Source organism: Brachyistius frenatus, unplaced genomic scaffold (genome assembly GCF_029030835.1).
Source record: "Brachyistius frenatus isolate BFR_SWC_R1_liver_20210118 unplaced genomic scaffold, ASM2903083v1 Contig_6, whole genome shotgun sequence".
In the NCBI taxonomy this organism is placed as follows: Eukaryota; Metazoa; Chordata; class Actinopteri; family Embiotocidae; genus Brachyistius; species Brachyistius frenatus.
In genome coordinates this window covers 1,259,219-1,275,304 of record NW_027210605.1, presented here as the reverse complement: position 1 = coordinate 1,275,304, position 16,086 = coordinate 1,259,219, and the positions used below count along the sequence as shown (strand labels likewise).

Below are 16,086 nucleotides of genomic sequence, written 5' to 3'. Positions count from 1 at the left end.
ACACACATTGTATGCAAAAACTTCTTTTGCAGGCTTGTGTTTGAAAGGTGAGTTAAGCCATGACTGTGATGCATCACCCAACAACATTCATATTTTTCTACAAAGGAGAAGCCAAGCAAAAATCAAAAGTGTATAAAACCCTTTAAAAGCAATACTGTAATGCATTTACTGCAAGAGAATCTGTTTCTGGAATTATAAAGTCCACTGTTTCATAATATACAGTAGCGCGATATTGCGCAAATCCAAAAATGTGATGATGTGTATCATGGAGTCAAACATGAATCATAGTGTCATGTTTGATAAATCTCACTGACTGGCCCTCAAATGAATTTGAGCTGTGAGGAGTAAAAGCCGGGCAGCGACTGCTTCAAACAAGCTGTGTTCACATACAACACAAAGTGAAGCAAGTTTTTGGCTCCTTCTGATCACTGATGTGGTTTTGAAGTTTGTGTCTTTGGGGTACAAACAGTAGGAAGAGTGACAGATATACTCATTGTGTAACAGCACACACATTGAACAATCTGATTTCAAACTTTGCACAGTTTTTTTTCCCCAGACCCTCTACTTTCTTCTCCCCCTTTTTAAACCTGTTCATGGGGTCATGCAACCCCCAAGTGTTTTGTTTTTGTTTTTGTTCAAATGCGGTGGACATGTTTTTGCTTCAGCAGGAAATGTGGATCTGCTTCGGTTCATGTTCTTTCAGGTTTTTCTTCTAACCTCTAATTATTTCAGCTTTTAGCTGAAAGGCAGCCTTTAGGTAGGTAGGTAGGTAGGTAGGTAGGTATATACTTTATTAATCCCCGAGGGGAAATTTTTTCGCCACAGCAGCATACATACAGAAGCAATAATAGAAACAATAGAATAAAATAATAATAGAATAGAATAGAATATATTTGCAACAGAAATGTTGTCTTGTTCAGATCATCCATGTGTTATTTGTCTTAATGAGGGCACTACCATTTAACATTTGTAAGGAAAACTACTGTTGAAGACTAAAATGATGAAATATAAAAACACTCGTGCATTAGAGGAACAAATGAATTATGGTCTTCATTTATATAGCACTTTATCACATTAGCGGTCTCAAAGTGCTTTACACTATTTCCAAGACTCCGAGTGCATCAAATCATGAACTGTTTTGAGTAGTGGACAAAACTCTGTGTGTGTGTGTGTGTGTGTGTGTGTGTGTGTGTGTGTGTGTGCGTGCGTGTGTGTGTGTGTGTGTGTGCGTGTGTGCGTGTGCGTGCGCGTTGCAGTAAAAGCTGTGTGCTTAATATCTCACTTTCTGCATCTTTTCGGTCGAGAGCGTCATCAGGCAGCTTCTTCAGGTAGTCTTTGAGCAGCAGCTCGTAGCGAGGAATCCTTTGGACCGGCTCCAGCATGTGGTGCTGCAACGTCAGGTTCCCACACACATCTTGTTTCTGTTGGTTTAAACACACATACAAAAAAGGTAAGATTTGAACTGGGTAATCTTGAAAACACACTATTGGTAATGTGAAGCTCAGGAGACCACATTTCTCCTCCTATGCCTAAATTCTCCAAATTTGTTGATAAAAATTCTAGAATTTTTTTTTAATAAATCTGTAATCTAACAGAATATATATATTTATAACAATCATTAGATATGTGACCTTTTTTTTTTTTCCAGTACTTGCTGTTGGAAAATGGAAAAAAAAAAAATCTTTAATGCATCGTTTTATGACTATTAGTGGACAAACAGTGGGGGAGGTTTGAAATGAGGGGACAAAACAAACAAACACAGACACACACCTGTATATTCTGGACGACACTCTTGAACTGTGAGGACCGCTGCGTCCAGGTGTTGACCAAATCCATTGCTCGGTCAAAGTTCTTCACATATTCCCCATACATCTTCATGAACGGAGCCAGTTTCTGGAGGATGTCTCCGATGCGAGGTTTTGAGTCCCTACAGAAACGCACACAAACAAACAGATCAGTGCAAGACTGAATTTACAAAACCCTCTGCAGGTGCTGCATTCGTCCACAACTTGTTCTTATACAACTGATCTATTTAATGCTAGAGTTTATAAAAACATTGTATAGCATATGTAATATGGATTAGATCATCATCATTCAGCTTGTCACTGTTACAAGCTTTTACATATTACTGAGTCAACCCTTCCCTGTGCATTAAATTACTTGTTTATACTACAAATTGAAGCTGTGGAGAATAATTCCCAAAGCCTGCAGGGAAATCAGGTAAAATTAGTAATTAAAGGTTTGCATTAGCTGATTTAATTAAATTGTTTCTCCTGACATTTCACAAACACAGATTTCCATTTCACAACCACCAAAGGCTAAATTAGCGTAGAAAAAAGACAGAAGGCAGCATTGATGTCATTCATCAGCAGTAACAAACAAACAAAGGTTAATAAAAGATGAGATTCATCTCTAGAACATGACTGGGAAACATGTACAAATGAGTCCTTCTTACGAACTTTCTTATTAAGGTGCACTTTTCTGACTTCCTGTGAGGATGTCTCTTGGTTTTGTGTTACAGCTCTTAAAGTTTTTCTGTCTGAGCCAATAAATTTTAATGGATGCCAGAGAATAATGTGAGGGGAGCCATTATGTGACAAGTGATTTCCCTAAACACAGCTCTCTAGAGGAGTCATTATCTACCGAGGGTGGTTGATGTTGGCACAATATCAAACACTGGAGGTAAATTTCCTGCTTACTGTGGGGGAAAAAAAAAAACAAGGCCTTCAATTTACAACTCTGACATACACAAAACACAAAAGCTAGCAATCCGACACCACTGAACGCCTGACGATAACGCCCCCTGCTGCCCCCCAGCTGTCTGTTACAACCAGCACCAACGGCTGAACTGAGCAATACAGAGCCAAACTGTCTGTAGAATAAGCTCACACTGATACTTCAGGAAACCCGCTGAGTGTTTACTCCTCACCATTCTCCAGTAATCCGTGTCTTGAGCTCAGGGAGCAGGAACTTATCATGGAAGCAGTAGATAGAGGAGATGTTGGAGAAGATCCCTGTAATGACATCCTGAGGGATTCCAGCCTCTGTGAGTTTAGTGCAAAATACCTGTAAAGGAAACATTTATAGACAAAAATTCATGTAACTGTTAAAAAACTGGCTCCTATTCAAGGATTCAAGGCATGTAAACATGAACAGATAAATTCCCATGTTGTTGTTTATCTACACAAACAATCATTTTCTCCAGCTCTGACTTGAATCAAGTCTGACCAGCAGCAAGATAGGATATCCTTTGTCTAATGTGTTTGAGTGAGCACTTCTATGTTAAAGTTTAAAATATAAATTTGACCAATACCAATCTCACCGAGTTTAGTTTGGCTGGTTAAACATCTGTTTACAATTGTCACCTGATGTTGAAAATAATTCTCTGTCCCGAGGCAAACCCTTATTAATGCATGAGGGCTACAATTATTCACTTTGAATTAATATTTTACATGTCAAAATCAGCTTGCTAATCATTAATAACCCTACTCAGGCAGTAAAACATCTTCTGAGGCTCTGGGGAGCTTAATCAAGTCTAGGAAAATAACCTTGATGGCAGCTTGGATTCGGAGACTACAAATTTAAATAAGACAGCATGTATTACAACCTAGAGTTGTTAAGTTTGAAAGACATGCGACATGAGAAATGAACAAGGGAGAAAAGGTTCAATTAAAGATGCTGTAGGTTCCTGAATGGGAAATGTAGGATCCAGTGTTTACGGAGCTTGACCCAAACAACAGACCAAAATTCAGGATACCTATGTTCATACCCTTTATTGCTTCAGTTTTTATCTTTGTGAATCCCAAAACTTTATGGAAGTAAAATACCGAGTTGCTGGAGAATCCATTTAAATTTTTCATTAAAATGATGAAAAGTTTTGTGATTAATTTTCGAATGAAAATTGATTAACTAATTGTTTCAGCGATATTATTACAAATAAATGTCAGTGGGAAATAAAATCTGTCTTCTCAGCAGCAGGATTATAATTTCCAGGTTCATCTTTGTAATTGAAAATAGTATTCATCGTGGCTGATAAATTCAAGCATCACTTTCATCGACTTTTGCTTCCTTGCCAGTCACAACAATGGATGGGCACTATTGTACCTATAATGCTGCTGTAGTGAAAACATTTCCCCTTGTGGGATTAATAAAGTAAGTAAGTATCTCTGTCTGTCTGTCTGTCTGTCTGTCTGTCTGTCTGTCTGTCTGTCTGTCTGTCTGTCTGTCTGTCTGTCTGTCTGTCTGTCTGTCTGTCTGTCTGTCTGTCTGTCTGTCTGTCTGTCTGTCTGTCTGTCTGTCTGTCTGTCTGTCTGTCTGTCTGTCTATCTATCTATCTATCTATCTATCTATCTATCTATCTATCTATCTATCTATCTATCTATCTATCTATCTATCTATCTATCTATCTATCTATTGTATTCATGGAAATAGGTGTCGTGTGAAAGTAGTGAGACTAAAACAGGAAGTTAACTATGAGGCTTCTCTGCCCTCAGCAGCAAATAAACCAGAGATGCTCTGCAACAGGGCAGCTGCTCCTCTCTGCTACCACATGAACTGAACGAAGAGGAAGAAGACGCATCCACTGGAGCTGAACTCTCAACGCAGACATGAGTGAACACAAATACTGTACATTTGAGGTACAAGGAAAAGAAAAAAAGAAGTTATTTACAAAAATGAGAGATGCTCCAAGAAAAGAGCCTCTGGAGTACTGAAGGAACTCATGACTTGGGATGGCAAAGGAGATGGAAATCAGGGTGTAAAATATGATGAGGGAAGTTAGGAGCTGAAACCATCGAAAACAAAAAGTATTCGCATGAATCAAACAACTGAAAAAGAAATCACTTCATCTGAGTTTCTTGCTCTTCTTTGTTTTCAAAGACAGTAAACTGAGTATTTTTTAGATTTTGGTCCAAATAGCGACTTTGAAGTAGACCTGTACTTTGGGAAATTGTAACGGGCATTATTGATTATCTCCTGATATTTGATATACCTAATTAGGTCATTTACATTCACATTAACTTCCCTGTTTTGTGTTTTATCCCAGTTTTGTTATTATTCATATCACTGTGTACATGATCATAACAGCATTCATTATCTGTATACAGCTGTGCATTGATTTTTCACATTTCAGCCACTGTGTTCTTCACCAACAGAGAAACCTGGAGTAGCTTTTTATAGGGAAAACTATTTGGTCTCTATTGAAGTACTGCTGTTAGCACACTGTATCCATATTTCTCAATATGTTTACATAAGCAACACATAAAAGGTTACTCCAAAAATCCAATCAAAACCTGGATGCTAAATTGCATGTAATCACCCTTAATAATGACAATTAGATGAATGTAACATCAGTGGAGGTTTAGCTCAGGGCTAAAGTGCTCCAAACACCTTGACTCTTCACAAACTTCCCCACACACTGATGAGCCTTGAATGGTTGTCCCGCAATCTTTTTCACAGTGGGAATAAATGACAAAAACTAATGTAATAACCTCATTAAGAACAGCTTAAACATGTTCAGGATAGGTTTTATCTTTACTGTAAAGTTTATGTATTTTTTATAGTACTATTTTTAATGTATAGTACAGAATAAAATTGAAAATAAGCTGTAAATTTGATTAAAATGTTACTGTAAAAAGCCAACGCTGAACAACATCATCAGGCCCAAACTTATTTTCAAAAAGAGCTTTCTAATTATAAACCTGACAAACGCATGCCTCTTAATAGAGACAGAGTTAGTGTGCTCAAGTTTTTGGTGACAAAGCTGTATTCACGCTGTTCATGTATAAAAATAACCCCCCCCCCCCCACACACACACACACAAAGGTTCTCACAAGATCGTGCTTACTCTGCTCTGAGTAATCTAGTCATCAGAGTGTTGTTGTGCTGTGCCAGTATTAATCCAGCTAAACCCTGATCTCACCACTTGCACACAGGTGATTGAAACTTGAACTGGAAACCTCAGAACACACTGTGACGCTCACAGAGCCACGAACAGGTAAAGAAGCACAGCGTCACCTGGTCGAGGAGGTTGAGTCTCTTCACGTAGGCCTCTTCAGTGTGGAGAAGCTCTTTGGCGATGTTCAGGAGCCTCTGAGCCTCTGAGCACTGAAGGAAACAGACAAGCACCGGAGATTACATGAAAACAAAGATAAGCACGAACAATAACTCTCCTGTATGACTTAGGAAACGTTCACTTCTTCTGCACTTGAGAAGTTTTCATCATCCTTAATAATGACACCCATGGGTGACACCCATGAGAGGAGATGACACCTTTAAAAGTTATTGCTGCAGTGAAGACCATAATTAATTTGTTCCTCTAATGGAAACGTGTTTTTATATTTCATCATTTTAGTCTTTAGCAATAGTTTTCCGTACAAATGTTGATGGCAGTGCCTTTATTAAGATGAATAACACAGATGATCTGAACAAGACAACATTTCTGTTGCAAATATGAAGGCTGCCTTTCAGCTGCATTGTCAACCAAAATGTGGCAAAATGCACAACTACCATCCCTCCTTGATCAATATACTTCTTATAGAATTTTTAATTTTTAAATTTTTTTTTTAATGAAATTACTTTTTCACACTGTTTACAATAAGAGTAATCAGCAGCTTGTTTTTCAGCAAATGTTTACTGTTGACATACATGCTATAAAATAATTTGACTTCATTGTGTGCCAACAGTGGATACAATTTTCAAAACTAAACTATATTTCAATGTTTTATTTATTATGATTGCTAATATTGTTGTACCTATGATTTTTTTTTGTGTGCCATGATCAGCTTACAGTGATCACAATAATTGGAATAGTATCAATATTAACAAAAACAAGCTTAGTTTTGCACTTCTGTTTCTCTCTCAGTTATTACATAATTGTCTGGAATTCAAAATTAACTAAACGGTGTAACAAGCCCATCATTTATTCAAGCCCCTTAAAACTTTAAAATCTGTTTTGCTTCTTGGCTCTTCACTTGGATATTTGACATTGACTGGATACTGATTTACTGTATTTGACACTAAAGGGCTGTTTTCACATTCATCTGCTGAAGGACGGAAACTTTCTCTGAGCTCACTTTTAATGAGTTTAAATACATATTCATATGATTTTCTGACATTACTTTTGGAATCCATCATGATCCAATAAACTAGATATCAGTATGTGATGTAGGAACTCTAGAGTGTAAGCCTTACTAAATTGTTTGTCTCTTTGTGTCAGACCTGTGATTGACAGGCGAGGGTGTAACCCACCTCACGCCCAGAGTCAGTTGTTATCACTCCAGCCCCCCACAAACCTCTGAGGGATAAGTAGGTGTAGCTAATGGATGAATAAATTTAGCGAGGGAGAGGAGTAGCTGTAATTGTTAGAATCTTTATCTTGGTAATTGTTCTATTTTGTGGAGAAAATAACTGATATTTCAGATATATCTTAAACATGTTTGGACTAAAATAAACCTTCTGAATGTTTATGCTTGTGGCTCGGGGAACAGTAAGCAGCGTCCGCAGGAGGTTACTATAAACTGACGCTAACAGAGCTCTATTCTAGTCACCCGTTTAGGTTAGCAGCAGCAATCTTATGAAACTGACAAAACGTTACTGGCTGCTGTGGCCTTTCTCTTTTTCTCATCGTGACTTACTGAAGCCGAGATAACATCAAAAATATTTGAGAAAACAATGCAATTATGTTGCTGATAAAGCCAACCCAGTATCATAGCCATAGCACGCATTGAGGTCATGAAACATTTGGCCTGTTGCGACAATTCGGGTTTCACAACAGCTGTCTTGCAAATGAAGACACGCACTCATGCATCATTTTTTTCCATCCCTTCAGAGTGGATTACACGAACTTCCTTGAGATTTATGCTTACCACACATTTAACCCCAATTTAAATATAACTTTAACCCAAGTCTTCACCCTTAAACCACAGCTTATGGACTGTAAGAAAATCGAGCATTACCAACAATCACTCTACTAACTAACGTGAAACTTCAAATTGTCATTGTTTGCAGAGTGGATGGCACAAAGTCAGAAGTACTTGTTTTCAGTCTGTCCTCATCCTCTTGTAGCGCACATCACTGAAAAACCCACATCCTCCGTGACAAAATTGTCATTATACAGCCATCAACATGTCAGCTGTGGTGTCACACAGACATAGAAAGACTAACAAGCACACACACACACACACACACACACACACACACACACACACACACACACACACACACACACACACACACACACACACACACACACACACACACACACACACACACACACACACACACACACACACACACACACACACACCCTTCCTGTGCACAGCAGTGTTGGGATCAGGAAGAGATACCTTTCCCCGAAAAGAGAGCGGGTGTGGGCAGACAGCAGCGGCCGCCTGTTTGAGTATTCATGTGACATTTGGGGGAGATTTGGGTGTGTTTTACAGCATTAAAAATGTGCGAAAAACCACGATAGCAATTCTTTGCAAATCTACATGACGGCCGTGCTAAAACTATGCCTGGAGCTCATGCTGTCTAACATTTCCTTCTTTTTTTTTTTTTTTTTTTAGCCTGAATGATGTATCTTCTTGTTTGACACAGTTTTATATTTCTCATCTTTTTTTTGCCTCCTAGCATTTTAAGACTTCAGACTGATATTTTTATATCAAAAATGGCTCAGCAAAGGACATATCGACAGCACATAAAGAAGAGTGCGTGCACTGTTTGAGGTATCAGTGTTGTTTACAATCAATAGTCCAACTAAAGGACATGAGAAGTCTGAAATTTTAGCTCAGCTGTGGGAAGACTCGTGTCTGTGGACTCTTTGATCTTCCAATCAGCACCAGCTCCTGTTTCAGCTTTTTGAGCAGGTATTCATCCGTTTATGTAACAGCAGAGCCGCTTTTAGATACAAGTCAGTCACTTGTGACCAGAAAACAGAGGCTATAATAGCATCTAACATTTCCTGTAGAAGTATTCTTTGAAAATGTTCATCCAGGCTGAGATAATAATAGACACAAGCAACTTTTTCCATTACATGAAAGGCAGTCTGAGTGTCTGACATGAAGCTTTTGAACTCACATGATGTGCTTAGTTTAAACAAGCTGTGAAAATTCCTGAAAAATACCACACAACAAGGAAATGAAATAGTGAATGTTGTGGTGGGGTGGTGTGTATTCAGACATTCAATTACGGTCATTCAGGTTTATGGCTGCTGAGGCTGATCGTGCAAGGTACTCACTTTGTGCGCCTCTGAATGCGTATCTGTCAGATAGCCAGTCTGTGTGTCTGTCAGAGAATGTATCTCCCCACTGCTCCCTTCGTCCAAGTCACTGTCCTCATCCTGCGTTGAGTCTCGCTTGTTGCCCAGGGTAACGCAGCAGGATACACTCTCAGTTTCAGTGACACTGTCGTAATGATCCTCCTCGTCGATGGCGTCCTCGTTGGGGAAAACCTCCCCGTCTGCGGTGCACGACGGGCTGTCGATGCCACTGTCCCGGTTGGGAATCTTCCCGTTCTGGTCCGAGGAGTCCGGATTGTCCAGGAGCTTTTGGGAAGAGCCTTCCTCCCGCTCCACATTATTGAGGCAACTAACGCTGTGTGTGATGTCGTCCTCCGCACAGTCGTCCAGCGCGGCATCGTCCGAGCCGTCGATGTGCATGGAAGCCAGACAGGAAAGTTCAGACACTTCGTCAGTCCGTTCAGAGGTGCCAAGTGCAAGTTTGTCCACAGGAAAGGAGTCTCCTGCAACCTTTGCTGTGGTGTCGGAGCTGCAGGAGGAAGTGATGTCAGACACAGTGTCCATCCTGAGACACAGGTGCAGCTGTGACCGTGGGAGCGCCCCCAGGATGGGGACCCTGGGAAAAGAAAAAACCCTGTCACGTCTGCTTTAATCACAAAATCTGTTATCAATCATATCTATACTTTGGTCTGCACAGTGGAAACTCAAAAGAAGAAAACAAATCTCAAGTTGGGTTTTTTTGTATTTATCCTTATATGACAAAACCAGTGCATGTATGAAAAGGTTGCAAACTGGCTAACATTGTAAAACTGATAAAGCATGACTTAACATGAAATGTCCACCTTACCTTGAATTCTCAAACCTCTCAATTAGCAGCCCAACCTTCTGGGCCTCTCTTTGCAGCTGTGCTCCCGGGCCAGGAGGGGTTAGGCTGGGCTTTGGTTTAGGCGGAGGAGGGGGCGCTGGCAAAGGCCTCGAAGGTGCAGGGGGGATCCGTTTAGGTTTCTTGTCTTGCCCAAGGGCGAGCAGGTGCGTGGGTTTAGGGGGCACTACAGATGCCGAAGTCCAGACATAACAAGAAGAGCAGAGCGGGAGAGAAGCATGAGGCTGCAGACATTACCAAAAACCATCAGGTAACACGAATAGATCCCAGTGAGAAAACCTCCATGATGGTGTCCATGTGTTAAACTTGCTTGTTTCCTCATAAAACCTCCAGACAAAACTCCAAAAGTAAAAATCTTTTTAAGTCCAAGATAGAAACGTAGAGCAGCCGCACAGAACAAGTTCAACTCTGAGCGTCAGCTATCTGCTGACTTCCTTAATTCAGAACAGGATGCTAAGACGAGTGAGTGCGTCAGCCACCGAGCCACAAAAAAAAAAAAAAAAAAAAGAAGTACGTGCGCAGAAGTGACAGCTGTCTTTAAAACACACACACTGCACTAATGCATGTCTGCACACGAAAAGTTTTCAAATACACTGTCAAGGTCTGTATAATCGCACATATGTAATTTTAAGAAACTGATTTGTCTACATGCAAATGACTCCTGACAATTAAATTCAAGATGTTTCGGTTTCTAAACTTTCATCTGTTATTTGTAAATAACAAAAAAAAATTATATTCTATACAGTAATTTAATAGAATTGTATTTAGAACTAAAGTAGTAATCAAAACATAATTCAGTTTGTTTCTTTATTATAACTGGTCCACTTTGATAAAAGGTACAGGATTTCTTACTTGATCCACTGGTTGTTCCATTAGATTTTTTTCTGTTGCACATTTTGAAGTATTCTATTCTACTTAATCACCCCTCGAGAGCATGAACTTTTAACGCAGTATGAATGTGTAATTATTAAAACTACAGACTTGTGACTTATATGTTATAGCTAGAGCTAAAATGATTAATTGATTATGATCAGTGGTAATAAATGGTTTTAACTTGATTTCAATGATTTTTCAACAAAAAAATGTAAATATCATGATGTTCCAGCTCCTCTAGTTTTAGGAATATCCGCTTCTGTATATTTTATATCTTTGTAAATTGGATATTTTTGGGTTGCATACTGTTGATCAAACAAAACTAGCTATTTGCTGTCTACTAAGAAGTTACTCTATATAAGCTTAGGTCCTCGAATACTATCATAATTTGTTTGTTTTTTTATACAGTTTTTAACATTTTACAGACAAAACAATAATAAAGAAAATATCACCAGATGACTTGATTCTGAACATAACTGTTAGTTGCAGCCCAAATTACGGCTTTTGCAGCCATTAAATATCAACCCAGTTGAAACCAATTTGGACCAACATGTTGGACCGCACTCTCTACAATCCCCATAAAAACATCCAATCTGGGGGATATCTTGAGATATTGAAGGTTTCCTGGAAGGCTTTCCTAAAACACTCGTTTTATTTTTCCTTTAATTTGTCCCCGATTTGCATATATTAAAAATGCTCATCATGATCAAACATGATCATCATGAATTATTCTCCCCACATTCCTTCAGCAAACTTTGACTAGCTGTGATCTTTTCACTGTAAATATTTGGGTCAAGTCTATGGTGGAATGTCCTGATATCTTTCTCAGTTACTCCCTAAATATAACACATGTTGTTCATATTTAGCATTCTTCAATTGATGCCCAAACGCAAACACTTGGGAGCAACTGGCTTGCTTTACACCAGCAGCTCTTGCAGAGGTGACCTACTGAGCAGCGTGATTGGCAGAGTGAGGCCAGACAGCTGACACGTACCGTGTTATGGGAAAGTGTTTTTCAGAGAAGAATAAATGACAGCTCAAGTAGCAGCGGTCTGATCTCGCTGCACCTTTCAATCGCAATGGCAGCACCAATGTCAAAACTGACAAACTGAAGGAGCCACGGCGTGTCACAGGAGTTTACCTTGAGGTTTCTGTGCAGTTGGCGGTCTGGGTGAGGTGGAGGGCTGGGGCCGCGGTTTGACGGCGGGCCTTTCGTGACATGGTCTGGGGGTCGGGCCTTTCTTTACCAGCCGTGGAGAACACAGGTAGTCCACTGATCCACACTGGTACTGCAGAGAGGAGGCAGGGAGGTCTGCAGAGAAGAGACACGAAGAAAGATAATATCAGGTATCGATCACTTTAATAAGATTCATCTAAACGCGCATCCGCATCCCGGAATAATCCTGCTATAGCAATGCAGCGGTGTGCAGTGACAGTAATGTAGGTGAATGACCTTGAGTTCAGCGTGTTTCAGGGTGTCGCCCTCAGACAGAGAGCAGTGGGACCACAGAGGAGAAGAAGCATCAATCCTGACACTCGGCCTGTGGTCACACTCTGTGGCCTATATCTGACCGAGCACATCGGATCTTCTCTGCACACTGTCTGTAAATAGGTTGTTTGTGTGTGTGTGTGTGTGTGTGTGTGTGTGTGTGTGTGTGTGTGTGTGTGTGTGTGTGTGTGTGTGTGTGTGTGTGTGTGTGTGTGTGTGTGTGTGTGTGTGTGTGTGACAGAGAAAGTACCTTCATAATGCAGATTTCTGTCCTTTTGGTACACCTGATTTTGATTCAAACAGTTTGACCTTTAATGGCTTTGAAAGACAGTGAGTGGACTGCATTTTGTTTTACTTAGATAGAGAATTTGATTATAGGACGTGGCCAATATTCTGTATTTTGGTGACTGTCAGCAGATCCCATCACAGGACCTAAACCAAACCCAAATTCAACATCTCAAATACAAATTTCACAAACTTTCGTTTCTTGATGACGTTTCTTTATTAAAAAAAGGATAAATATATTCGTAAGATGGCTTTGGACTGTAGTGTTAAGCAAACATCACTCAAACTATAATAAAACATGCAGTTCTTGTGGACTACTTTCAGCTGCAGATTTGGTGCAGTACTCAATATTAATAACCACATCTCGCCTAAAATCTGGCTTCAACTACATTGGAAATTCCTGTTAGTCTGATAAATTCGTTATTGGCTTTTTTAAGAATTTGTTGACAGCAAGAAAAAACAGAATATTAACAAAGTTGTCCTTTTACGCAAATTTTCATAAGAATTTTATATGACCGTTCACTCATGAGTTTGTTTTTGTTTTTACTGCTGAAATCTTGTGACAAACATACCCCAGATGGTTTTCCATCAAATTTCCACCCAGATTTTTGTATATTTAATGCAAGATAGAAGTCCCCTAACTGTTCCAACGTAAATGTGACAGTCAGCTTTGGATACAAGATATATGAAGTTTAGTCAGAGGAAAATAAATCAACAATTTTGTGCGTGTGGAAGAGTGCGTGTCCATTCCTGTGTGCACTGCATGTTTTCTATTTCGGTTTTGTTTGCAACCGCAGCTGCCTTTCTGGCATTGTTGTTACTGATGTGTAGAACAACTTGATGTACCTCAGTAGATTATGATAATAACTATGCAAACTACAGCCACACAGCTCTGTTCCTTCAGGCTCATGGATTCGATGGAGTCACACCAACTCTCTCTCAACTGGATTACAGTCCAACATGGCACACAGCCCCCACAAGAGTCTTGGCACATCTAATTTGGTGTTTTCTGCAGTGCTCCAGGCAGTGGAAGGAGAAAATTCAGTCAGTAATGAGTCCTGTTACGCTGTCTGTCCCATGTGGCACACTGCAGGCTTTCCCACCATCGCTGCACCACAGTGGAATAAGAGAAAGGCAAGAGGAGACAAAGCAAACAGCTCTCTCAGATCTGTAGATTACAGAGATTACAAATGTTTTCAACACAGAGGATCACAAATCAGTACCCATAGCAGGTAGGTTTTATTTTAATTTTGACTCAAGTGTATTCAGTCCAAAGCAAGAAAAATACTGAGTCTCTTGCCTTGGTTTCAGCTAATCTCTATATCAGAGATAACTTGAGGGTTGAGTCAGAGGAAAAGCTTGACCCATGATCAAGGGAACATACATGTCCTACAGCCAAACAACTGCCTGGTAAAGTACTCTTTGACCCAAGACTGAATGCAGTCTTTCCTGGGAAAAACAAACAGCAGTGGGAGACGACAGCATAGGGGTTGGTACCTATGGAAACTCAGTGTAGCCATGGTTACCTGAGAGCAAAACCTGACCCTCATATTAAACTGCTTAACACCAAACAGGAACTTGACGACACAGCACAGAGAGAGAGAGAGAGAGAGAGAGAGAGAGAGAGAGAGAGAGAGAGAGAGAGAGAGAGAGAGAGAGAGAGAGAGAGAGAGAGAGAGAGAGAGGAACTGACACCCACAGTTTCTCTTAATTAAAATTTCACAAACCAAAAATGAAATGGCACAACTGATCCACAGAACTCAAGATGTACGTTGGAAAATATGTCAACAAGTGAATTAAAGTTCTAATTTTTCATATCATAATGATCTCAAGCTGTTACTAAAAGCTGTTAAATAAAAGAAATGATTATAAAACAATATACACAGTAAACAGGACAGTATGTCCTGAGAAGGGAGCGTGTTAAAGAGCATTACCTTTCCTCCTGTCAGCAAGTTTCACATATCCAAAGTCCAAAGAACAAATGAAAGGAAAAAAAAAAAAAAAATCACACAACACAGTCAATATTAAAATAAATCCTGCCCTCCCTCTTTTCCAAAGTGCGCAACTGAGGCTAGTCTTTGTGGCATACCAATCCAAACACACGCCCTAAAAAGTCCTTCAAGGCTCAGTTCTGCATTACAACCAAACATGCACATTCACCGATCCTTTGCCAGTTGTGTCTGAGGAACAGCACCTGTCTGCTCACCTGCCAAACCTGATCCAAGTCCCTCCCCCTGGGGCCAAAGTGACGTGATTGTGTGTCACTGCAGAGCCCGGTAATCCGGGCATATAGTCTTACAGCCGGGCCACAATAAAGTGAACTTTGCCCGTAACACACAATCTCAAAAGACACTTCCATGACTGACAATACTCATAGTGTGTCGGTCTGAAGCGGTCACGTAATTGATTTGGACTCAAAGGGATCCAAGAAATGATATTAATATTGTAGCTGTGTAATTCTTTAAGAAGGCTTTTGTGAAAACACAAAAGGAAGCACTGATCTTAGCTCATTAGTTTCCTCTGCTCAGTTCCAGTTACTGAGGAGTGGATGAAGAGGACAATTAGAATTTACACATCCGATAACATTATCGCCGCTGCACCCTGTAGGGCGGTGTTACTATGACAACCCTTTCCCTGCAGAAACAATTTCAGCCATTATTAGCCACTATACATCTCTTTAACTGGACAAACCAAGTGGCAAGTTATCTGCCGTCTTCCCTGTTCACTCATGAGATGTAACGCACTCCTCAGAAGTGAACAGAATGACCCGGAGAGGCACTGTGAATATTCTGAGTTGTAACCAGAAATACTGCATTACAGTGTATTTCTAAACATAGCGAAGGGCCGCCGTGGACTGAAATATTCAGATCCCTTCAGGTATTTGAAAGGGACACGTTGAAAAACATAAAAGACACTCCCAACCTCTCTCCTTCTGTATGAGTGAAAAGCACGTGGCCTCACCAAATCTCAGCTTCAGTGATGCTGTCATAGGAGAAAAACCCAATGTCACTACATTACAGCAATGTGCTCGAATGCTCTCACATTTGTGCAGGTAGAGTCTCTTATATACAGTATCTGTTTTTATAAAACAGATTAATCAATAGATTTAAAGTGTATTCATTGATTTAAACCAAGATTAGAAACCAGGGCTATCTTTCAATTCTTGATGTGTTTTGACACAAAATTTTAGGGACACATTTGTCAGAAGCCTAACAGTATTAAAGTTCCACAGACAGCAATACTTAAAAAAGGTTCTTAATGAATAGTTGTGTAATTTTCTAAATGAATTAAAAGAATTTCACAATCAAAAAAAACAACAGC

General features: G+C 39.8%; 1 protein-coding gene across 1 annotated transcript in view; it reads right to left on the bottom strand.

Annotated features, from left to right (window-relative positions):
• Nucleotides 1-16,086, bottom strand: part of fgd (faciogenital dysplasia) — a 52,344-nt gene that overhangs the window by 8,547 nt on the left and 27,711 nt on the right. Inside the window, exons 2-8 of the mRNA XM_069723668.1 lie at nucleotides 12,133-12,303; nucleotides 10,083-10,284; nucleotides 9,236-9,851; nucleotides 6,016-6,105; nucleotides 2,930-3,066; nucleotides 1,771-1,927; nucleotides 1,283-1,421 (exon numbers count right to left, since the gene is read on the bottom strand). Of these exons, the coding sequence (XP_069579769.1) occupies nucleotides 1,283-1,421; nucleotides 1,771-1,927; nucleotides 2,930-3,066; nucleotides 6,016-6,105; nucleotides 9,236-9,851; nucleotides 10,083-10,284; nucleotides 12,133-12,303 (1,512 nt within the window). The remainder of the gene's footprint in view (nucleotides 1-1,282; nucleotides 1,422-1,770; nucleotides 1,928-2,929; nucleotides 3,067-6,015; nucleotides 6,106-9,235; nucleotides 9,852-10,082; nucleotides 10,285-12,132; nucleotides 12,304-16,086) is intronic.